Consider the following 25,394-nt stretch of genomic DNA (forward strand, 5'->3'; position numbering starts at 1 on the left):
CATTGGTGGAATGTTACTTGGTAAAGTACTTGTTTTCATGCTACTTTTTTTCTCTTTCCACTACATTTCAGAGGGGAAATATTGTACTTTTAACTTCACTCCAAATATCTCACAGCTTTATTAACTTCACAAATTAAGATGTTAGCATGCAAAACACATAAAGAGCTTATGAAATGTCTGAAATGATTAGTTAATCAAAAAATAAATACAATTTTATTTATATAGCACCAAATCACAACAGAAGTTTTCTCATGATACTTTGCATATAGCGCAGGTCTAGAGTGTAAATATTATTTACAGAGACTCAACAATCAAAGCGTCCTTTAAATAAACAGAAAGCTTTGAGCAGAACCCAAATGTCCACTACTTAATGTAAAAACTATTTATTTTATAATGTTTAGGTAATCAGTTGCAGTTTTATACAAAATAATTAGAAATGAGCTCCACCTCAACTAACTACAGCAGTAAAATCCTGTTTTTACATTAATGCATAATTTTAAGTACTTTATCTTAAGTTAAAGATCTGAATACTTTCTCCACCATGACCCTACACATTTACAGAGCTAAAAGAATGCCAAAACACAGTATCAGTACTATACAAGAACATTTACAGTCATTAACAGCACATTAATATCATTAGCTAATGAAAAGTAACGTTCAAGGGAACAGACTAGCACATGTGGCAGGGATTTTACAAAGTCTGAACACAAACTGGAAGTGAAGGATGTCATCTGTCAAGCGTGAACAGCAGCAGTGATGTTGCTGAGACTTTCTGTGGCAATGTTTGTTACATCTGCACTACATCAATTCAACAGGGACTTGTTTTCCACCAGTGAGACACAAGACACAAGCAAAATATTGGATAAATATGTAAGTAAGTAAATAAGTACATTTTAAAAAAACTTACTAGAGAATATTAAAATCTTTAAATGTAAAAAAATGTATAATATTCCAACTTGGTATGCATGATCCCCTGAAGATGAATCCTGATGATATTAGAGGATGTTCCTTAATCTTAATCAGTGATGCTTTAAACTCTTAATCTCTAAGAAATGCTCTAAATCTCTAAAAATCGAATGTGCAGATTGATGTGAATGCTACTGAGCATGTTCACGCTCCCCTGAGGATTAACTAGTTCATTTTGGGCTCTCTGTCAGCTTTCCACTATATTAGTCTCACTTAAATGCCTAGAATCTTCATAACAGCAAACCCTCAACCAAATCAATCAGTGTCCACTTCAGCCTCTAGGGGCAGCTAGTGAGGTTTCCCACATGTACTTATGATGCAATTTTAGACTTCATGTGAAACAAACATTTAATAGACACGCCTGTCTTTCTGTCAGTATCTTCTCCACTTCACTAATACTCTTTGTCCACTCCAGCCTGCAGCAGATGGACGACAGGAGGGAAGACTGCAGGTATATCAGTTGTCTGTATTATTTGACCCGAGTAAACAAAGCAGAGAACAGCCAGGTCCTTGTACCTCTGTGCGGGTGCCTCCACATGCCATCTTTTCTCTGCTTCAGCTCACTTCAGCACACAGACACAGGAGGAGGTGGTGGAGGAGGAGGTAGAGGTGGTGGAAGGCTGTTCCAGCTGCAGAAACCCCCTCTGCATAAAGGGTGAAAGGAGCGGACATGGTATGTTTATTTTGTTTGTTTTTTTCTTATCATGATCATCTTTCTCCTTACATAATGTCCGACAGCTCAGCTCTGAGTCTTGCTGACTTGCCAACTTACATACAGAGGTGGAAGTAACTCTTATTACTTATGTATTGTCTGTTTTTTAAGTAAAAATACTCAGAAATACTTACTAGAATACAATTTTTTATATATTATGGTTAAGATTATTACCACTATTGTAGCTCAACAAGTTTTAAACAAAAGGTTTCTGCTAGTAGTACAACCAACTTTTACTCATTTACTGAAGTATAATTTGACATATTTGATAGTATTATGTCATTTAACATAAAAATACATTTCAGGCAGTCCTCCAAGTAACACTACCAAGCCCTACCACTAGAGGGAGGTACCATTGTTGAGTCTACAGTATGGTAAAAAAAATAAATATTTGAACTAATTTAAAAAAGTACCACAGACGCCAATCACTTAAGTTATTGTTGTGTGATTGACCCAAAGAACGGACTGATGTTTTTTATAAAAATAAATGTAGCATGTGGCTACATCAGTGTGCATGCCTTATCCAAGAGCTGTTGATCACAGGGCACCTTTAACATGATCTCAACAGGATGGACTTCTGTGGAAGCCTTTTGGTTCAGCATCATCACAGACTTTAGTGCTTCTTATATTAAACCAGATGGGCAGATGTGTAAGCACAGAATAAGTTTTAAGAGCAAGCAAGGACAGAATTATGGGTAACAAAAGTATAGATATATAAGAATATTTTATCATCAGCAGTAGGGATTTCATTGCTCACTAAATTCAAAAAGAGTTAAAATAGTTGGGTTTGACCTACAAGTAAAACTCCATTCTGATAGATGTTTTAGTATCAATTAAAAGTATCTTATTCTCAAATGCTCTGAATGTGACAAACCATCTGGAGGAATAAAAAAACGTATTTTGTACTTATAATTCATCCCCGAGTGTTCTCGCAGATTGATCACAGGTTGGATTGTTTTATGCTCACTCAGTAGGTTTGTCGTAAATACATTTCCATAGCCTCTGAGGGCCCTCGAGTTGTCACAATGATGAATGGCCCCAAAATACAGGAAGTCAACAGTGGAGAGCACAGTAGAACAGAAGCAGGGTGACTGCACTGACCTCAGCCACAGTCACTGTGCTGTGAGAATGAAACTGTCCATCAGAGGAGGAGGAAGTATTCAAGTAACACACTCTGTTAGTACTAGCAGGAATGGAATTTAACATTCATCAGTGTTTTTGAATGTTTTTACTCGTGGCTCCTATTTCTGACATGTTGAACCATGCTATGTTTCTACAGTCGTCCAAACACTGGGACCTTTCCCATTTTTTTTATTTTTTTTTTTGCACATTCTACAACAACCATTGCTTCTCCTTCACGCTAGAAAAAAGACGACAAGGATTTGCAATAATCAATGACCCACTAAATCCTACAAGACTTGTCCTTTAATCGATTGTTTGGTTTGTAAAAATCCTAACTAGATTGAAAAATGCCATCATAATTACCCAGAGCCCAAGGTGGCACCTTAACAATGCTCATTTCATCAAAACAACAATGCCAACCTCTAAAATATTTCAAATAAATTAAAAGAATTAAAAGGATAATTTCATAGAAAACACATTAATATTACATTTTAAAATACTGTCTGTATGTTTTTGCATGTTCTGTATGCAAAAATCTTAATTTGTAAAGTAACTAGTGATTAAAGCTGTGAGATAATTGTAGTGAAATAGAAAGTACAATATTTCCCTTTGAAATGTGAAGCTGAAGTAGAAAGAAGTCGTCCTCTATATTTACAGCCATACAACATATTAAATAAATAAAATGTTATTATTAACTGTGCCATTTTTCTCTCCTTGGTATTCGTATAAATTTGTGGAAATGACCACTGCAGACTGACTTGCCTGCTTGACAGCATTATTGGATCGTGTTATTAACTGTAATTGCTCTATTTTTAGCTGCGACCAGCAGCTCTGTAGCTCGCTTCCTCACCCCTTTGGCGGTCACAGTTTTCACCCGAGAAGCCTTAGAAATTAGCCACGGAGGTCAAGCGTTTGTGAGGTTGTGTGTGTGTGTGTGTGTGTGTGTGTGTGTGTGTGTGCACCTACACGGTCACAGTTAAGCTGAAAGTCCCCTCCTGAAAGCTTTCAAGGAAATCATGAGGTATTGTAAATACATATTTTTTTTTAGATATTTACTAGATCAAGTCATTTTCTCTGTTGCATATTGTGTATTTAATGGCATTAAACTCATTGTGGGAAAGTGGAATCATCCTCCGAAACATCCAGACGGCACACATTTCAATCAGGATGTCCTGATTGTTGTTTCCTACAACAAGCACGTTACAGACGACACAAGTTCACGTTATAAAATTGATTCCCCAAAACGTGTTGTCCCTCGAGTTTCTTCACGTCTATCTGCAGGCGGCAGGGAGGTAATCATTTTTTGTGTGGATTGTTTATGTTGTTGCTGGAGTTTCGAATGGTGCAACGTTTTTTTTTTTTTATACACATTTCATAGTCCTGCTGAGTGCCACAACATCTCGTTGGAGACAAGAGTCTGTTGATTCCACAGTGAATCACCTCATTCACAGACCACATTTCTGTCACAGTCATTTTCTTGTGGAAGGAACATGAGAGGAAACAAAACAAACAATTTTACAGTTTTTACCACCTGAGAGCTAAGTGTGTTTTGGGGTTTGTTTTGGCCATCATATTTAATTATATTACATTGTACTAACTAAAGTAATTACTGTAGAAACTATGCGGACAAAAATGTTAACAGAACAATGAAAATAAAACCAAAGCTGTATTCATTACTTTTAGTCTTTAAAAAGGTCAGAGATTCAAAGATGTTGTTTTGTCTGAACAACTCAAAGATCTTCAGTTTATGATTATATAAAACAAAGGAACAATTAATCATCACATTAGAGTTGCGACCAGAAAATTATTCGCAAAACGACAAATCAACTAATCATTCCTAGTTGTAATGAACCAGAACTATCTTTTAACGTCTTTCAAATATGACCTTCATGCCAAGATAAAGTGAGCTGTGTCAGTTTGCTGCAGGATCAACTGCTCTGCACTCTGTCTGACGTCACCGCAGGACGGAGGGACATGAGGGTCCATCACCTGTGGAGACCAGCTGGCTTCAAGACTCCAGCGTGGCCCCCGATCGGCTCCCTGAGGTGCTTTGAGGTCAGAGGCGGGGAAAGAGGGGGGGCTCATCCAAACATCCAGTCTTTTTATCCACTTGCTCACAGGAGGGACTTCACCAGCGCCACCATGTGGTCTACACCACATGCTACATCCACCACTTGACCTGGAACAGTCACCTGATGGTAAATCACAGAGAGAGAGACACGACTTAGAGGAAAATAGAGTCGACGTTTGAGTAAAATCATATGTGATTGTTCTTTGCACTCTTTGGTTTGACTATGTTTGTAATATTGAGAAGCAGGACCTTCAAATCTTGTTACAATGTCTTGAGGAGACGTGGTAATGTAAGTCTGAAAAATCTCTACAGGGGATTTTTTTAGACCATTTACACACCGAGAAAATGTTCTTTTTGTTCTTGAATATTACCAAATACTGCTATTTTTAAACAAAATTTGTATGGATGACTTCATTACAAGCATTTGATTTTACTCTTAAGGACTTTTTAACGGCTTGGGATGAGGAGAATCTGCTGGAAACTTCTTAATTGTAAAGAAACAAGTGGAACTTCTACAGAATGTGCATTGATTTAAAGAAAGAAGTCAGACAAAGTTCACAAACTGGCGTGCCGTTTCCTCTACACAGTACGCCAGTGACTCTTTTGTTTGCATGACTAATATTTAATCAGTGTTGTCTTACTCGCCATGGGAAGTACTGGTCGTCTCTCTTCCCGATGCCCAAACAACCTCTCATATTCTTCCCCCAAACGAAGAGCTCGCCTCGATCTGAAATGCAACCATCAAACATGAGCCCGCTGTGAGACCAGGCGCCTGCTGTGAGAGCCTCAACACAGGGCAGCTGCAGTTTGTAACAAGTCAGACCTTTTACCGTGATGATCGAATATGTTAAACACAACCACGTCTTACTAAACAACAGCAAACAAGAGTTACCTTTAAACTATTAACCAAAAGACTCTTTGTGTTTGTTAAAACACAATACTTGCATGTAAAGTAGACTTAAACAAACATAATAACATCTATACATAGACAGACAGAAAGCAAGTGTGTATTAAAGTCATCTTTTATGGCGACTGAATTACAATCTTTGGGATAAAACTGGGAAATTGCTGCTTTAACTCAGTAACTGATTTAGATTTGACTTCTCTGTTGAAACAACACGCGACAGAAAGTAGTCATGGTCTAAATTTTAAGGATATCCAACTTTAATCAGTCACTACTTGTGCAGATTATTTCTGACTAAGGCTGAAATGATCAACAAAAATTAATCTGCAACTATTTTTTTTAATTGTTTCATCGATTTCCAAGCAGAAATGTCAAAACTATTTGTTGCTTTTCTTTGTATTTTGTGACAAAAGGTGAATTTGTTTTTTTTTGGTCTTATACTGTTGAGCTTTAGGAAATTGTAATTGTGCAAATTTCTTTTGTTTTCTTTATGGTTTGTTATTGTTTTCTATCAATTAAGCAATAACAACGATAACCTTAAATTGCAGCTCTACATCTGACTGATATGATATGTAGCTAAATCTGATTCCAAATTATATTTCACCTCACGGTTGTTACATTATAAGGCCAGACTAATCAGACAGATCTAAACCCCTCAGGATAAAGGCAATAATGTAATCTCGTCAGATGTTTTATTATTGAATTAACTAATGAACTCATTTTGGGACATCTAGACCCTCATGTAAAAGCACGTAAAAGGAATTGTTCAATAGTTTGAGTTAGATAAGGCCAGTTAGCTTAGCTTAGCAGAAAGACTGGGAACAAGTGGAAAAACATGCATACAGGCATTAAAAAATGTAATGTAGTGAAGTGAAAAGTTCAATATTTTCCCTCTCAAACGTAGTGCAGTCAAAGTATGAAGTAACATAAAAAAGTACAAGATGAGGTAAAACAATTGGTTGTTTTGGGGTTTTGAACAAAAGATATTTAAAGACACTGCAAAGTAAATATTTTTTTGACTTTTCACCGAAAGAAAAGAGTTAATTGAAAAATAATCAGCAGATTAATTGATAATGAAAATAATGAATGAAAATAAGAACAAGTATTTCAAAACTGTAAAAACTATACCTGATTTTCATGACAAACTCTCTGGTATAAATACTGTCTTAACTTCTGTTATTTCCTTGTTTGAGTGTGACTCATAAAAAGAGGCTTCAAGGTTGTTCACATCATCCACGTTGTGAGACTGTATGCTTGTTTTAGGCTGAGACTTTAGAGATAAAAAACAGACAAGACAGCAGACTTTTTTTTTGCTCTGTGCCATAAACAGTCTAAATGCCATGACGCAACAGTAAATTGCTCCCGCAGACATTTGTGCCTCACTTTTAGCACTTCAGACTGGATGAGACAGAATGACTTTGCCGTTTTATGTTTCCATCTCTTATCCTTGCCGATAACAAAAAAGTTTCACAGAAGAAAGTTGATATCTTTAAAGCTGAACCCTGAAACCATGTAAAGTGCCATCAGTAAACTTGTATTTCATGGAGTGATGAGATATGAGGCGACGGCTGCTTTGAGACGTTCTCACCTGTCACTGCAGCAAAATGGTTGAGGCCACACCTGATCCTGGTGACGGCTACTGAGGGGCTGAACTCTGACCGTCCAAACAGTGTTGGGGGAATCATCTCCGGGGTCGATGATTCGGATAGTTTGGGCCCTTTTCCAAGAATGCCATAGCCCCAAACAAACACCTCTCCTTTTTCTGATTTAGAAACACACAGAAAGGCCAACAAAATAGTATCACTGATTATTTTAGACAAATTAAAATTGATTTCCACCTCAGAGCTATGCTTGACAAATACAGGCTCTGGTTTTTGAATAGCTGTGAACATTAACACTCCCTTGAAGTAGTCCATTAAAAGTCTTCCGGGATCAGAAAGGATCCTGCTGGTTGACTCAGCTCTCATTTAAACTGCATTAGCAGAGAAAAAAAACAAAACACAGCAGAGTCTGGATAATAAGCTCCGGCTCGTGTTTTACACAGATGTTTACCAGAAGCTGGTGTCATAGTGTATAAAAGGTGAATAGATGCCACACACCCAAAAACTGTGATCTGTGATGCCACCAAGAGGCCATATGTGGAGTCACTGCGACTGTTTCACAGTTCAAACACACGCTTGTGTTTCCATGTGTATCTGTGTGAACTGACCGTTGAGAATGGCCACCTGTGTGCCCCCACATGCTGCCTGAACCAGCTTTCCACAGCCTTTCAGAGGAAGATGTCGGGGAGAGTTGATCTGGAAGGAAAAGACAAACAAGAGCTCAGTGACGGAGAATAACTTTCTTCACTAGTTCTTCCATCTATGAAGCGGTGACTGTCTTTCTCTTGTTGGCACTCACACAAAATGGACTCATACGAACAGATTTGTTCTTCAGTGACTCGTGAAAGTGATTTAAGACTACTTATATTTTGTTTCTGTTTTTCTTTTTACTTGTGAATGAAACCAACTGACAGATGAACAGAAGTGGCAGCGATTTCAGGGTGTGACGACGATGCTAACGATTAAATTTTATGAATGAGGCCTCCTCGTGGCGGCATTCATCAAGTTAAAACAAGCGATTTACAACAAGTTTGTGCAGCTAAGACGGTTTGATCTGTCTGACTTACAACACAGAATAAAGTTATAGAGGTGGTTTAAGATTTTGGTTTCAGATGTTCATAGATCATACTTTGTGTATTTGACTAGTGACTGCTGTGAACTCAGCTGCTTGGGAAAGACCGTTTGACAGGCTGGACAGGTGACTGACAGGTGGAAATAGAACCCAACAGAGCTGTTAAATAACTCCCTGTGCCACATGAGCAGTCACATTTCAGGTGTACCAAACCCCTCACCACCACTTCTACACGCCAGTCTGCTGGTTGACATATTAGCTCTCGTCACCTGTGTGGCCTCAGTGACTGACGACAGCTGCAGGTATTCAGAGTTGCCCCATCCATACAGCTGTCCATCTCTGGACAGAGCCAGGCTGCAGTCTCCATACGTGCTGATCTGCTGCACCTCCACCCCTGCCAGATCCCCTCCCACCTCCACCGGACTGGAGCTGATGTTGTGGTGACCCAGACCTGGAAGACGAGGAGCAATGATACAGAGTGTGAATTTATTATCAGGAGTGGAAATGACACAAATAAAGCTGGCGATTCACTTGTTTTCTATCTCTTTCCACAAATCTTCATTTTCTGCACTTATTAAAGGATTTCAGTGATGTTCCTCGGCAACCAGCAGCAGAGTTTCTTTCCTGCTGCTCAAGCGCAGATATTGTATCGGTTCCTGTTATTACAAAACATAAATTCTTGTATACAGTATGAATACTGATAAGACAAAACGTTTTCTTATATCTGCCTGCAAGCCACACAGATTATGACACCAACACTGGATCATTCAATCTTGAAAACATGTGAAAGTCTTTTTAAACCTCAAGCAACTGCTGCATAATCTGAAGATAAAAATGTTTTGCTTACATTGGAATAAAGTCTATTTTTCTCTGGAGGACTGGAATAACATAACAATAACAAGAAGAGAAGTTGGAGTACCCAGAGACTCACGCAGACACTGGGAGGACATGCAAACTCCACACAGAAAGGTTGTTCTTGTTCTTGTTCTTGTCGTTGTCGCTGTAATAAATGTCTTCAACTAACGCTGCTTCAGTCATATCATATCTCAAAAGGCTTCAAAACTTTAGTTTGTGAACTTTAAAGTTCATCCCACTGGATGAATTTAAACCTTTTAGAGATGTGTGTGATTGTCGTGTTGTGTCTTATCACTGTTGTACCAAGGTGTCTCTTGCAAAAGGGGTCTTGATCTCACTGAGATTATCAAATTAAATAAAGGTTATAATAATGCAAGATTAGATCCATAGATTAGTCTGTATGCGTAGTTTTCACACACTATAGTTTGTGGTTAGTTAACTGTGTCTCTGTTCAACTTTACTGTGGCTGAAGTGGCTACTGTGGAGTACCAAACACATTTTTCATCTGGCTTTCAAGGTTAGTGGGGCTGACTGTGCCCAACACAAAACTATTGTCACTTTTTCATGCACTGACCCGTCTGCCCATCTGCTCCCCATCCACATGCGTACACTTTCCCTGTCTCAGTGAGGAAAAGACTGTGGTCCTGTCCACATGCCACCTGGAAACACAAAAAAAGATCAATCTTCAACTTTATTATTTCAAAATGTAATCATTTAAACCACATTTAGGCACACCTACAAGTATGTACTACTATGTAAATGTTAAATTCATCCAAAGGTTGATTTGGAGATTTGAAGATTGATTGATTGCTTGTTAAGAAGGACATGCAGCAACAATAGAGCCAAATTAGATTATAATGTGTACGCTGGGAAGGTGTAATCCAGCTTCATGGTGTGTGATCTGGGTGTGCACCTGAAGGTCTGCAACAGGAGGGGGGGAAATGAGACATACTACAACCAAAACCATCTGTCATCACAGCTCAGACAAAGGCTGCACTTACCTGGACGACCCTGGAGCCAAAGCCTTCTATCTTGTGAATGATGTGACTGCCGCTGTTTGAACATGAGACAGAGAAATAACCGATCCATCACTCGAAGACAGCTGCATTTTCCAGAGAGGTCACATCCTTCTCTCAACAACCCCCCACTTGCATTTGCAAGAACACAACTCAGAGATGAACAATAGAGTGCTGAAGGGATGATCTATTTTTGTAGGCCAGCCTGGAAGTTAAGCATCGCCCTGGTTCCCTAAACAGAAGGCCAATGGGATTTTTCCACTGGATTGCTGCAGAAAAGAAACTCTGTGGCGAAAATAAGTTTATAATACTTACATGTTTGGTTCATTTCCACAAATTAACACCACTTTTATAACTTTAGAAGCATGAATGCAATGACCAGAAGTCAAAAGCTAACACTAGGCTATGACCAGTTACAAACACTTAAGTGTTCATCATGATGGCGTTCAATGCCCCCGACAACCTCTGTTGTCTCATTTAGTCTAACAAATGTATGGACTTGTTTCTTAATGGGAGAAACACATCATATACATAGTTTAGTTCATGTAGTTGAAACTATAATTGCTAATCGATAATAACAACACTGTAGATTATCACTGTCGGTTGGAAAGAAGCCAACAGGTTAGTCAAAATCATTAGGGTAAGAAAACTGTCCGGTATACACTTCGACATCAGATCAAACTTTGAAAAAACACAGTTTTCTGACATAGATCCATTAAACTGGGTTAATTATGTAAGTACTGACCGGAATTTTACAGCTAAAACATAAAACTAGACTGTTCTAATTTACCTCAATATATCTTTAGATATTATATATTATCATTCCTGTACTGCAATTTCTTGTTACTTATTGACTGGTCCAGGAAAGCCAGACATATCTCCAAAATGCTGTGTAAGGTCTGAAGAGAGATCTGGCTGCATCCTTTATCACTCCTCACTCACTGAGGTGAAAAAAACAAATAAGTCGTGGCGACAACCTGTCGACATGTCCCCAGATAAACCACATAATCCAGAATCAAACAGAAACAATCTAGAAATGAGTTTGATAAAATGAAACTGAAGATCATTTCACAGGGTCATGAAAACACACAATCGAGTACAGTGTGCAAAGTGCATCAGGACTCACCTGTAGACTTCATCTTCAACTATCTGCCTTCCACATTGACCATACGCGTTGTTGCCCATACTGAAAACTGTGAAAGAAAACAGGTGAAGTGAAGTGATTGAAGAGGGTGAGGGACAGATTTTTAAAACAGTGAATATGGCAACAGAGCACCAATCTAATATCCCTAATATAACCTTTCTTATCTATTTATGTGAAATGTTAAAAGTTTTATTCTCATATTCAAGCTGCTCATTTATTCCCAGACTGTAGTCAAATTTAGAGCCCCAAAGCAACCTTTGAAAGATAAAAAAACATAATTACATTCTTACTGCCTATCAACTTCAGTGAACAGAGGAAGGTTTTTGCCCGAACTGATGAAATTAGTTGATAAATTAGCACCATAAAAGAGTGTGAGAGACAGCTGCTGAGCTTCATTTGTAACAGTCATGCCCTGTTATTCACAGTCAGTCACACCACAGAAAATGTGAAAAACACAACTCGAACTCAACTAAAGAGTGACTTTGTTGACTTGGCTACGCAGACAATACTTAAAAATATAATCAAAATACCACCATCAACAGCAGTATCTTTGAATGTAAAAGAAAATCATAACCTATACTCACACTGTGAGGGAGACATGACATGCTATTATTTTAAATCTCTAACAGCAAAGTGCATATCAGATAAAACATGTGAAGACTGAAAACACACGTGAATGCCCGCCTCTCCAATTTGGCAAATATCCAAAATAAAAATTGATATGATAAAAACTCATGAATGAAAAAAAATCATCATTAAACAATGTCAAGGGCAGCAAAAGAGACATGACCCCATTTTAAAAACTGAGATTTCATTGACTGGTGCTTGTTAGAACATCTGTATGCTATTTTATTAAATGTACAAGAAGACCCTAACGGGATTTTTTAGATGGGATTTAACAGCTGTCTGATTCATTCATTTTCATTGAGAGGCGGATGTAAAAGGACACACAGTGTGACAGGTGGTTGTTAACAACACAATACCAGGTGTTCTTCCTCTTCCCACAAGCTGTGACAAACACTCGGCTGCCATCACGTCTCCTCTAAAAGGCCTTTAGTGATTTATAGCAATTATCTTCTTTCTTTCTGTACAGGTTGACCTGTGTGTGTGTGTGTGTGTGTGTGTGTGTGTGTGTGTGTGGCATCATGCCGGTGCAGGCTGAGTGAATCTTACCTCCCTCTTGGTCAGTGAGGACAAGAGAGTGAGCGCGGCCACTTGCAACCTGAACCACTCTGGTCTGCAGAGGTTTGACAAGAGGCAGAGCCACCGGGGAGGGTTCCAACACGTAGTCATAGCTCTGAACTGCAGAGGAATCAGAAAAAAGACGTTACAAATCGTTATTTGATGGACCAGTGGGATGTCAGTCAAACAGTGTGGACTATAAGGTCAAAGCGTAGAACGGACAAAAGATTCAAGTCAAGAAAAAAAAGCAGAATAATAAATAGACAAATATATCTGTTTTTTTATTTTGCTACTTTATTGGCCTGCCTCTATAGAACTGAGAGCCGCTGTCAGACACAAACTAAACTAAAGAACAAGTGAGAGGAGCCAAATTATTTTTATTTGGAACAGTAAAGATTTACCAAGACAGTTTCAGTGAGTTTTGTTTTGTTTTTGTCAAGCTGTTTTTTCTGTAACTGAAGATATTTAATGCATAATAATAACACAGAATATTAGAGAACAAATAAACTGTGCTATTGTTAATATTATTTTGAGCAGAATATTTCCAATGAATATTATATCAGTTGTGTATTTGTTTATTTTTTAACAAGCCTACATATTTAATTGTCTTCTTTAAACGATTCAGTGTTTTCTTCCTGAAATTGTTCTAGGAGCTCTTTGGTTGTTTTGGCTTTTATTGCAGTACAAGAGTGAGGTATATAAACACCAAAGTGGTTACATCGAACTCTAATTTTATGTCAAATTCAAGACAGGACTTTACACATAATAAAGATTAAATACTCAGTGTCTGAAATATTCAGTGTATCACAGTCTAATTTTTTCTTACGGCGGCTGTGTTGTGTGCGTTGGAAGCCCAGCTGAGAGTCCTTGTTCAGGCCCATGCCCCACAGCTTGATTATATCTTTGGTCGAGGAGGCGATGAGTGTGAAACCATAACCACAAGCAGCAGAAGTGATCTAAAACAGAAGAAGAAGAGCAGCTGGTGAGTTCAGTCTTATGAAACTATTTTAACACGTCCCTCCAACTTCTATTAGTGATGGTCTTCTGTGCTAAAGTGGACTGTGGACATGGAAGATGATGTTTCAACTTCAATAAGCATCAAATATGATTTTAATATGTTTAGCAATAACAGCAATCTGATAATTGAGCCCCATTCAGATGGTAATAATATTACAGGGGTAGATGGGTAATAAAATACTATTATATAATAATAATAATAGTAATAATTCTCTCTGTATTTAACCTCATCATTCCAGAGGGCATCAGCAAATTACTGGGGCTACTTTAGTATACAAGGACATAATGTTTTTCCTTCTTCATATGGTGCACAATTAAAGGCAAATAGAGCTGTGGTTATTACTGGGATTGTGGGTGAAATATTATACACATATGCACTCTGGGCACTCTTGATTAAAATGATTAGCAACCAGTGAATATAATATTAAAATGACGTAGCATATCCAAAAATAAATAAATCCTGATCTAATGGAGCATTTGAGACAACTGGAACAGTTAAATAAATGATCATTATTAATTCGATTTTTTAATAATATTAATCAAGGTCTAAAATGACAACACAATCCCTCAGCAGTTAGTAAAGAGAGCAAAAACATTTACTGGCACGAAATAAGTGCATCCAATTTGACATAAAATGCATCATACGGCGCATATATTTATAAAATCAAATAACTAAAACCTATAAGCCTCTATATGAAGCTCAATAGAGCAATACTGATTTCACCTGCTCTGCAGTCTCCAGCCGGTAAGGAGTCAGCTGGTATTTGCGTGGTTTTTTTCTGCCGCTGTCTGGCACCACAAAGCTGGGGATACCCAGAGCACCGGTGAAGCTGAAGCCCCACACAAACACTTTGTGGTTGGGCTTTTTGTGCTGGCCGACATACTGAAAAACTGGATCAGTGCTGCTTTTTTCTTGGGGTCTGGATGCTTTACTGAGTGTTGCATAAGAACAGACTTGAAGTCCTGCACTCATGTGTCGAGAGCACAGCCGCACACACGGAAAAGCCATCCTGTAGAAAGAGACAAGACAGAGCAGCATAACTGTAAGGAACAGTAGGCAATAGCTCAAAACTCAGACTCAAACTTTATTTATTTATGTGTATAACACCTTTCATGCAAACATGCAGCCCGAAGTGCTTCCCAGAGCCAACATAGACAACCCATAGACAACAATGAACAGAATCCAGCAGAACAGATAATCCATAAATAAAATTAGGCCATAGAATTATCAAATGTCATAATAAATAAATAATAAGCCGGGAAAAAAAAGTTTAAGAACATTTGCATAAAAATTAAGGACCAATTCAGCAAACATAAAAATGACAACAATAAAATTAATAAAATGTTAAAAGTAATTTTCTTTAAAAAATAAATAAAATTAGGGATAAAAAGTAAAAGAAGAGGATGATCAAGATTAAAAGCTCAGCAGTGAATTTAAAGATGTCTAGCCACCAACCAGCCACCAATCAAATGCTATTTTAACAGTTTTTTAAAATAGCATTAATAAGTTTTAAACATTTAAGTTGATAGAATGGGGTTATTTTGATGATTTACACTGAAACAGAAGAAATTATACTCAAAAATTTCTTTATGATACACCACTGAAGTTGTTAAATTAAATTAAAAGGTCCAGTGTGTAGGGTTTAGTGGCAACTAGCAGTGAAGTTGTAGACTGCAACCAATTGAATACTCTCCCACATCTCATGCTCTCTCTTCCAAACACGTAAGAAAAACTCATTAACATAAAAAAGGTCATATCTAGTTCAGTGTTTGGTTTGTCTGTTCTGGGCCACTGTAGAAAAATGGCAGACTCCATGAAGAGGACCCGCTCTCACTGCAGATCTAAAAGGCTAATTTAATTTTAAGACAACAAAATACAACTATACTTATTTTGAGGTGATTAAACACTAATAAAAACGTACTAATGAATATTATATTGAATTCCTGCTGACAGATACTCCTAAATCTTACAAACTGAACCAAGTTGATTCAGTGTATGCATGCAAACATCTTGCATTAAATAAAGTAATAACACATTACTGTATATATAACGTCATTATATATCATTAAGAAATCAGAGCTTGTCTGTTTATACATTTTTAAAACATTTAATAGTCAGCTTCAGTTAAGTAAATCAGGTTCACTTATATTACAAATAATGTTACTTTAGCTTGTTTGAATATTAAACATATGACATAAGGGGACATTTAAATCCTCTAAAGACTGGTTAGGGTCTACTTATATATTCGGCATGCAGCTGGTCTATTAAACAGCTTTATAATTTAATTAAATGTCACATTTTAACCCTTTAGTCCTGTGGTCTGCTAACATTACTTGACAAGGATGAAGGGACCAACACAGGTTAAAGTTATCCTGATATAAGAGATGTTTGGTGTGTCTGATTAATGCCGAATGATAAAGCGTCTTAGATAATGTTTTAATAACAATAAACGTGTGACAATATTCCTGGAGTCTTAAATTATCATTAATATGAGCGTGCTCTCTCCACGTGCAGGTGAACTCACCTTTACTACCCGGTGCACCGGCGTTTTATGACGTGTGTTTCCCGGGCTGCACAACTAACTCCTGCTGTACACAGACTGATGTGGACCGGTGGACACAGTGATAATATGTTTGAAAGTCATACTCGTGTGTTTATTTACCTTTAGTTAACCCAGGAAGAGGAAAAGCTTCTTCTACTTTTCTTTCTTCTAATAGTCACACTAGAAAGGCACTGCACCACCTGCTGGACCGGAGCATATAACATAATAACTATAGGCATACCTATAAGGGGTGCCACATTTACTCAGATTACTTAGACTACAACTAAAATGACTGTTTTTTCATTACCCATCCATAGAGCTTGCAGAGCAAGTCAGTCTCCATAAACCAGCAGAAATAAACATGTTTACAACCTGGTCTCTATAGCTAATTTCCTCATTCATTCATTCATTCATTCATCCACACTCACTTCACTGAGTGTGAATTTTTATTCATTTTTATGTATCACCCATTCAAATAACATTAAGGCTTAAGGTTATTCATAATTAACAGAGTGGCCGCTTTGATTGACAGGTAAGTGCTGTTACAGATGTTACAGATGTTTGAGCTCCCAGGCATCATTTGGCCCGCCTCAGGCCTGCAGATGATCCACGTCTTTGTCTATATTTAGATTAGCCTGGAGGTGGAAGAAGCAGTACAGCCAACATGGCAGCAGCCACCAGTCCATATTTTTGGCTTCAAAATGGCGCTTTGGAAACCTATGGGTGATGTCACACATACACTGTACTTTCTTTATACTGTATACATGTAAACAAAATGTCCCTGTTCAATGTAAAAGGTACAGTTGACTGCATCAGTCATCGCCATAAATATCGATTCTATCACATAATTGACTTAGTTTCACTGTCCATAAATGACTAATAATCTACTCTAGATTAGAGCAACTCTGGAAGTGGGTTAATGCTGCAAGGCTGTCAGGTGAGTACCTGACCTTCACTTCACCAGGTTATTAACCTGCAGTAGCAGAGAGGAGCGACATGAATGTTGAGAATATTAAATCTATAACTGAGGCTAAAACAAAGAAGCACTTACTTTTGATGAATAGTATTTATCTAATGGAGAGAATTACTTCAGCTTGAGAGACTAAAAGTCTAACTGGACAAAAAAAGAACTCTGACTTCTGTTTATATGAGATCTGATACAATATTATGTGATACAGGTGATACGAGATGATAAATTATGACATGATGCGATATGATACAAACCCATATGATGTGATATAATATGACACAATACCATACGACGATATTATTATCAGCCCACACTGAAATTCATTTTGTATCCTCGTGCAGTTCCATACAAAAATGTACACATAGGATAAACATACAGTACACATAAAAACATACAAAACACATTTAACAATCATTATAATTACATATATCACATTATATGCTCTGAACTCATATCTCAGTTAGCAGCACACTGATTTCAGCACACTGGTTTTGTAACAGCATAGATGTTTAAATGGAGAGACTCTAAATCACCTATTGGAGGGCAGAAGTTGGTATTAAAATGCAAATTAATGAAAGAATCTGAGGTTAAAACATGAACAACAATTTAATTTTGTGTTATTTAGATGGAGCCTCGTACCACCCGTCCTGTCTAAAAGCAGGTATCTGCAGAGAAGACTGTAATCCTTTAAGAGGATCAAGACTGAGATCCAGGGGGAAGGGATAAAGGATCCACTAACTGTCTATAGTAGCCTGCACATGGCATTTCTGTCATCTTGACAGTAAACATGTGTCCATTTGAAATGTGCTGCGCTTCAGTCTTTATGCCTTTTTATGGAGTATAAACAGTGATGGAGGCCGAGCCTGTGTTCGATTGTTGGAGTCATTTTCTACACGTATCCTGAATCTGAGGAGGAAGTGAGAGGAGCAGGAGTCAAGGTAAGATGTTCTGTAATAGTGTTACAGGTCATTAAAGCACTAACATACCCAGTATCCAGTGGTTGTTTTATTATTATAGTGTTATTTTTATATTACTGTTGGGTTATTTACCCAAACTAAATTATGTTTTGGTAAAAATTACATTCATAACAAACATTTACAAGAATACATGTAATAAATATCTGGTGATGAAGTCAGTACTTGCACAATCACTGGCTACGTTATTGGGATAATCTAATATGATCTAATACAGCAGGTCTGCTATTACAAATACAGTATAATGTTCAGTTTGACCGGTCAGGTATTAATTTAACTATATGTTTATTTCTGAGGTTGAAAAAAGGAAGAAAGAAATACAAATAAAGACACGAAACACTGTACCGAACAATAGCTTATTTCTACACTTTCAGACAGAAATAAAAATGAGAAAAGATATTAGAAATGTATCTAGAACTTCAAACAGAAACATTCCACTTTGTTCGTCCAGTGTGGCTAGTCTACCTAAATGATTATACCAAAGATTTACAGGAGGGCCGAGGGGACCTTCCATTCAGAAATAATGAGCTTATGTCCCAGCATCGGTGCAGTCTGCATCCGTTCTGCATGAGGACATCATCAAGGAGCAACAGGTCCCTCAGGATATACAGACTTTTGCACCCTAATCTCAAACTAGGAGTCTTGTATTTGGGGTCAGCTCCACAACATACCACCCACCTCCTCCAACCCTGCTCTTTACATTAGCTTCAATGGAGTCCAGTAAACTCATAATCTTGAATTGGCTGACCCTGGACGTCTTTTTAAAGTTTGAATGACATGTTGAGATCCACCCCCCAAGTCACACTGAGGGTGGATGGGCCTTTCTCTGAGGCCTCGTGTCTTTCACCAAAGACCTCCATTATTTGTGTAAGGAAGCTTCCAGTAGGGGAGCTAGGAGTAGGTGCTGTGAGGGATCCAATAGAGCAGTAGGTGTTGGATGTGCAAGTATTTCCAGAACTGATAAAGAGCAGATGTAATTGTGCCTTCAAATAATTAAAAGACTTCAACAAACCTCATATAGGTCCCCAAGGACCAAGATTCTCCTGTCAGGCCATGGCACCTTTGCAAAGTTTAGGGTTGAGCCATTTGGAGGCTGAGGTGAGAGCTGAAAATGAACATGACTCTATGTCTGTATTTATTATTCTATTTTAAGCCCTCCATTAAGAATGTATAAGTGATATACAAATAATAAATTGTTTATAACAAACACACTATAATTCAGTGTTTTTTAATGCCTCCACTTAGGGGCGTCCAGAGGACGAGGATATTAGGAACTATATTCATATTATATTAGGAATATACTAATAAACACTGCTTAGAACTGCATGTATGTATATTATAAACAATTTATTAAGTTTTTATATACTGCTTGCAAATGCTAAATGAATGGGTTTAAAATAAAGTATATAATGTCTTTCCTTTGCAATTTCAAAAGACATATGAAGTTTGTTTTATACAGTACATTTGTTTGAGCTTTTTGTTCTACACTCACACAAAATACCAGTTTTTAACTACCTGTGTACATAATATATCACTAGTACAAACAGAAACCTGTCTGCATATTGCTTAAGGGTTTCTTTACTTTGTGTAATGTCATCTTAACGACCTGTAACCTACATTCTGAAACATATTTAAATTATATACAAATAAAGTGAAAGCGCAACGAGCTGCATTATGCAGCCAATTCATATGGTCGAATGACTTCTATCGTCTCATACAGACAGACATGCCAGTACTGGAGGTGATCTGCAGCCTCATTGGCTGGTATGGCCTCTACCTGTTGTTCTGCTACACCTTTGCTCAGCGGGGGCCAGAGTGGAACTGTCGGCTAGTCACTTTGTCTCACGGGGTCTTTATAGTGCTGCTGACAGCATATGTCGTCTTCATAGATGGACCCTGGCCTTTCACACATGCAGGTAAGTGATGACAAGTATCTACAAAGATAGTTTATGGCACACAGCAGACATCATTTTTACCTGAAATGTAACTCTTGCCTGACCCTGTTCTTATCTGTTCTCCAGGCACAGAAAACACTGAGCTCCAGACCTTCTCCCTGGCCATCTGCCTTGGCTACTTCTTCTTTGATATGTGCTGGTGTGTTTGGCACCACAGTGAGGGTCCTGTCATGCTGGCGCACCATGCTGCAAGTATCATGGGCATCCTGCTGGCTCTGCTCATGGGAGTTTCAGGCTGTGAAACCTGTGGCGTTATTTTCGGAAGTGAGATCACCAACCCCTTGCTGCAGACCCGCTGGTTCCTCCGCAAGCTGGGCCTGTACGACAGCCTGCTGGGCGATGCTGTGGACCTGCTTTTTATTTTATTGTTTGCCACAGTGCGAGTGGGAGTCGGCACTGTGATGTTTTACTGTGAGATCACATCTCCCAGGACCACACTGATAATGAAGATCGGCGGCGTGGTCATGTATGGACTGGCCTGGGTGTTCATGGTGGACATTGCCAGATTTGGCTACAAGAAAAGTAGAGCTAAGTATAAAAGGTGGCTAGAGAACCACAAGTTCAAAGAAATCAACACACAAAAACCAGGAGGACTTTCAGACAAGAGTGACTGAAGAATTGCAGCTTAAAGAAAGTTCTTGCAGGAACAAAGGCAAAGCTTGTACAAAGCGTGCTGCCTTTATGTGACATAAGCTTGCTTACATAGGATTGCTTTATGGCACAAAACTGAAAGAGGAAATATTACTGTTATATTGCACATGATGTTCTGTCTTTAAACTGGAAATTAATCCAGTTACTCTGCAGGGAACACGTTTTTACAGCTAGAGGCATAAAGGGGTTTTTCAAAATCAAACTCAAGCTACCACTTCTTGATGTCCTCTTGATGTCTTGATTCCTGGTATCAGTCTGACAAACATTTCTTCAGATAATTTTTAATGCTGGGCTTTTACTTGCTGACATTGGTCGAGAGGTGGGGTACACAATGATCATGCACTAATTCATCTCAGGGCTGACACATATAGCAATTCACACTCGCATTTAAATCTATGAGCAATTTAGTCACCAATTAACTTGGATGTTGGTTGATGGAGGAAGTCCAAGTACCCGGAGAGTAACCACACAGACACAAGGAGAACATGCAGAAAGAACCCATCCAGCTGGCGGGTTTGAATCCAGAACCTTCTTTCTGTAAGGTGACAGTGCTAACCATTGTAGGATCATAAAGGTTTCTTAATGCGCAAACTGGAAAATGCATAAACAGGTGGATTGAAATAATGTCTGACTAAACTGTCAACTTTAGAGCTGTAACAATTAATTATTTGTTTATTTGTGATCTGTGTAGCGAAAGTATTTGTGGCCTAAATTCACAATGCACGGCAGTAATCAGTGAAATAGTGCTGAGGGTTGCATGATGATTTATATCAATGTTATGTGTGATCGATGGCCATAAGTCATCTTTTCTTAAAGCCATCAGCCATATTTTTAAGTATACCTCAATCCACCAAACCGGTGTTCACTTATATTTTACATGTTCTCAGCTACAACAGAATCATGTGAATTTATTCTCTATGAAAACAATAAGATGGTCTTTCTGTTAAAATAAAGCTTCTGTGGAAAGAGTTTTGTATTAAAAGACTTTGATTGAGTCCACATCTGCATGTTTTTGGTCTTCTTTGCCATCTTGTCAATTTGCTCACGAAACCTTGAGTTCATCTTACAACTGAGTCATTACTTGCAGACATAAAACTATATACTCTACTTGTGGCCTGTTTTTATTTATGTCTTCAGTAAGAACCAGTAGGTTTGGGGATGAATACCAAAACCAGGGTGCAAAAAAAGTTTGTAAATACTAACTGACAAGTTTTCTTTTTCTGTGCTGTAAAAAAAAGCTGTGGTTGCCATCTTTTTCTAATAATACGATAAAAGGATATTAGTACTGTTAATTTCATGTCTAAGCTTTCATATTTTACCGCATAAATAAAAGTTTCTTTTTCATCAAAAGAAATGCTGTTTTTGCCATATAATTGATAAAATAAAGGTTTTGCCATTGAGTTTGACGGTGTTTTACTGTAATTAATAATCTGTCGTTTAAAATACAACTTTATTCTGTATAATTCCTCTACTATAAAGAAAAGTTTTGCCATGACATATGTGTTTTTTTTTAGAATATAAAAAAAAAATTAACCACCAAACCACCAAATTAACCACTTTAGTGCCAAAGGATGACCAAATGTTGGCAACAGATGGTCAATCAAGAAGGATGTGTTTGATTCAGGGTTTTACAATGTTAAATGTAAGACTTTTACATACATTTCTGATACCACATAGAAATAAATATAATACCTGTTTCACAATTAAGGTATGAACATATAATGGAAAACCAGTAGGCACGACACAGCATGGAATTATTTATTATTATGTCATTTCTTAAAAGTGGATTCCAGGATGGATGGATGGATTAACCAGCTACATATAATGAATTAATTTAAGTTTTGCTGAAACAAACACCCCATTATGAGCTGATGAGCTCCTGTAGCTACAGCAGTGAAAGGTTGGTGCAGGTCTGATGAGGCTGACTGAATATTTTTCAAGATCCCTCGTAAAGGAACTGATGTTTACTGTTAATTTCAGAGTGGATTGTTCCTTTTATGCTACTTGTGGAGCTACAGGTAGAGCCCACAAACAGGCTTTGAGATAAATAAAATCAAACCCGAATTAAAAAGAAATGACACTTTTTTCAGTCTTTCCCTTCATTTTTAACAACAGATCAGTTTAAAATCTCTTCATATAAAACATGTTAACAGGGTTAATAACGATGTAATAAAATATGACACTTTGAATAGAACATTTATAAAACAGATTAATGCTGTGTGGATACTTTAAACCCCCTTTGTAAGTAGTAGTTGTGTTAAAACATTACATGATTACATGGTGTAAAAAAAACAAAACACAAAATCTTTGATATACAGTCATAATTGTACATTATATTCCTTTACATTGAAATAGTCCATAACAATCCTTGTTGTCTTTTCAGGTTTGTTTCTTCTTTTTTCATATATTTTGCCTTAATGTCGTCTGTGCAGTCTTGTGGCTCGTGCTCAGTCCAACTATTAAAGTGATGAGTGAATCTTTGAAGGTTGAAGGGGGTAACAGGCTGGTGGTCTTAAAAGATGAAGACGGCCTTTCCGAGGAGCCTGCTGCAGAAACTGAAGTGATCCTGCAACGGATCCTTAGTATATTTAACAGGAATAAAATATACTAGTTTTTAAGGTTTGATGATGTGCAAATGTGGTGTAAAACTACACTCAGATTAGTCCATCGCTTCACTATCATGGAGGCCAGTGGATGTAAGAAAGAAAGGTGTGGAATGCAAAAAATATTTTTTACAATAAAGGTAAATTCAGTAAATTCACACACGTGCACACTCTAAAAAATACAATTCATGGTGAACTGTGTTCTTAAATGCTCTTCCGCATCAGAGAAAAACACCAGCAGTTGAACACAATGTGAATCATTCTTTTATAGCTGCAGTTTCTTGTCCAGTGGTTGGACAGAGGGCGAGAATGATAAAGATTGAACTGTATTTCTATGTGCATTCATCCTTAAGCGCTGGTAATCCATTTACGCAATGTCATTTCTTTGAAACACAAACATGTGAAGGAGGTTCTGATTTTATCTGTTGTCTGTTTATCGTGGTTTATTTGTTTGCAATGACAGTGAGTCTGGTTGAAATTTGGTCAACTGTAGGCAGATTTAGATCTTGTTTGCTATATTATGCTACATTCAAGTGCTATAGGAAGTTTAAAAGTCAGCTGCTAAACAGTGTTTCATTTTTATGCTATTACATTTAAACCGAAAAGACAAACAGTAAACTGTTAAAGACTTTAACTTTGCAAACAGGACAATTAATTTTTCATTGGAAATTTGTGGCCAAGTCCCCAAATACATGATGTTCAAGTCTATCAACCTTAACAAGAAATGAGCAAGCCTCTTACAGCCCTTTCTGAATGATGTTATTCATGTGTGTGAAGGATTAGTTTTGAAAAATACAGTATGCTTATTTGCTTTCTTTCCAAGAGCGGGATGAGAAGATCAATGTCAATCTCATGTACAGAGCTGGATTTCCGACATGATTAGCCTAGCTTAGCATAAAGACTGGAAGTAGGAGGAAACAGCTCAAGTTCAAAAATATGCATGGACACACCTGAAACATACAGAAACATAAATAAAAACAATTTGTGGTTTTAGTGAGAGAAAAAAATCCTTTAAAATAATATAAACATTAATTTTAACATTTCTGTTGGTAATGATGCTTTAAACAAGATAAAAATGGTTAAGTAGTGAACTTTTGAGATGCTGGTAGGTGTTTTTTTTTTCAGTCAGTCAGGCTTCCACCTTAGTTCCAGTTTTATGCTAAGCTAGGGTAACGACATACAACATGTAACATACTTTGAGAACATTTGGGGATGGTAGGAATAGATGTTAGAGCCTCCTGTTTGACTTCTGTGAACGTTGCAGACTTTAACAACTTACTCAGTGCGGTGAGAGGACATTTTGGCATTTAACGGCTGATTTTCAGCAAAGAAGTCTGTCTTTAAGCATGTTCAACTATGTGCTGGGCTGAATATCCACAGATATTATACAGCAGTGAGTCCTGAACAAGACAGTCTGCCTTCTTGATCCTCAGAGAATCATTCTGGTCACAGTCTTCATGTCTCCTTTTATTTCTTAATGTTTCTCTGCTGTACATCTGTGTGACTTCACTCCATTTTCCACTTCATATCTCCAGTGTTTACGATAACTTATGTGATTAGTATTATATAGCCAAAAAGTGACTGAATTGTCCTTGGATGATTCCACAGTTTCTCTGCTGAGTTTATAGTAGAACATTCCTTATAATGATGAAAACATCAAAACCTGATTGTCACAAATGCCTGAAGTGGGAGATCAGACATTAAGCCTCTGTTATTGGGCGACATCAGCGTTAAATGGCCGAGGATCCAACCGGAAGGATGTGATCATGGAGTAGCATGAAACTTGACTCATATGACCAAGAGCACGTAAAGACTTTCGTCACTGAATCCCATCTGAAAAACATCAAGCAAAGCCGTTAAGATTCACTGACAGTGCACAAAACATTGATGTGGATTGTTCCAAGTGGCTGAGAGAAGTGAAACGCACCATTGTTGTCATCCAAGTCAGTAGCCAGGTCACTGTGTGTTTGTCGCAGCTCATTGTACTTCATCTCCACCTCCTGGAAAAAGATTATTACAATAAAACTCCCTGTGGT

General features: G+C 37.7%; 3 protein-coding genes across 6 annotated transcripts in view; 1 reads left to right on the forward strand and 2 right to left on the reverse strand.

The window, feature by feature from the left end:
• Nucleotides 1-219: 219 nt before the first annotated feature.
• On the reverse strand, nucleotides 220-16,355 carry rcc1l (RCC1 like). 2 transcript variants are annotated; one of them, XR_002042030.2, is made up of 13 exons: nucleotides 16,188-16,355; nucleotides 14,387-14,672; nucleotides 13,472-13,601; nucleotides 12,637-12,765; nucleotides 11,446-11,512; nucleotides 10,305-10,356; nucleotides 9,878-9,962; nucleotides 8,718-8,899; nucleotides 7,985-8,072; nucleotides 7,364-7,537; nucleotides 5,513-5,598; nucleotides 4,790-4,992; nucleotides 220-1,610 (listed from the first exon to the last, which is right to left on the reverse strand). XR_002042030.2 is itself a non-coding variant. In XM_019260223.2 (12 exons), exons 2-12 carry the CDS (start codon nucleotides 14,669-14,671, stop codon nucleotides 4,915-4,917), a joined length of 1,356 nt encoding a protein of 451 aa, XP_019115768.2. In that variant the 5' UTR covers nucleotide 14,672; nucleotides 16,188-16,355; the 3' UTR covers nucleotides 3,874-4,914. The 2 variants fall into 2 exon arrangements, 1 of the variants encoding a protein (XP_019115768.2); XM_019260223.2 differs by lacking the exon at nucleotides 220-1,610 and having other exon boundaries at nucleotides 3,874-4,992.
• Nucleotides 16,356-18,087: 1,732 nt separating this feature from the next.
• Nucleotides 18,088-21,992, forward strand: LOC104923967 (transmembrane protein 136). Its single transcript, XM_010737180.3, has 3 exons — nucleotides 18,088-18,113; nucleotides 19,870-20,065; nucleotides 20,171-21,992. Exons 2-3 carry the CDS (start codon nucleotides 19,876-19,878, stop codon nucleotides 20,716-20,718), a joined length of 738 nt encoding a protein of 245 aa, XP_010735482.1. The 5' UTR covers nucleotides 18,088-18,113; nucleotides 19,870-19,875; the 3' UTR covers nucleotides 20,719-21,992.
• Nucleotides 21,993-22,836: 844 nt separating this feature from the next.
• Nucleotides 22,837-25,394, reverse strand: part of LOC104923945 (rho guanine nucleotide exchange factor 12) — a 28,543-nt gene continuing 25,985 nt past the window's right edge. For all 3 annotated transcript variants that reach the window (XM_019274805.2, XM_010737159.3, XM_019274806.2), the window contains 2 exons: nucleotides 25,286-25,358; nucleotides 22,837-25,191 (listed from right to left, as the gene is read on the reverse strand). In XM_019274805.2, coding sequence (XP_019130350.2) covers nucleotides 25,178-25,191; nucleotides 25,286-25,358 — 87 coding nt within the window. In that variant the 3' untranslated portion in view covers nucleotides 22,837-25,177. The remainder of the gene's footprint in view (nucleotides 25,192-25,285; nucleotides 25,359-25,394) is intronic.

The sequence above is a fragment of the Larimichthys crocea genome, chromosome III, assembly GCF_000972845.2.
Source record: "Larimichthys crocea isolate SSNF chromosome III, L_crocea_2.0, whole genome shotgun sequence".
In the NCBI taxonomy this organism is placed as follows: Eukaryota; Metazoa; Chordata; class Actinopteri; family Sciaenidae; genus Larimichthys; species Larimichthys crocea.

Excerpts from the sequence above, each read along its gene's own strand:
- rcc1l (XM_019260223.2), bottom strand. The coding sequence starts at position 14,671 with ATGGCTTTTCCGTGTGTGCGGCTGTGCTCTCGACACATGAGTGCAGGA. Across the intron at positions 8,073-8,717 it reads CAGTCACTGAGGCCACACAG|ATCAACTCTCCCCGACATCT; the intron begins GTGACGAGAGCT and ends TTTTCCTTCCAG. Across the intron at positions 5,599-7,363 it reads CCATTTTGCTGCAGTGACAG|ATCGAGGCGAGCTCTTCGTT; the intron begins GTGAGAACGTCT and ends GTTGCATTTCAG.
- LOC104923967 (XM_010737180.3), top strand. The coding sequence starts at position 19,876 with ATGCCAGTACTGGAGGTGATCTGCAGCCTCATTGGCTGGTATGGCCTC. Across the intron at positions 20,066-20,170 it reads CTGGCCTTTCACACATGCAG|GCACAGAAAACACTGAGCTC; the intron begins GTAAGTGATGAC and ends TCTGTTCTCCAG.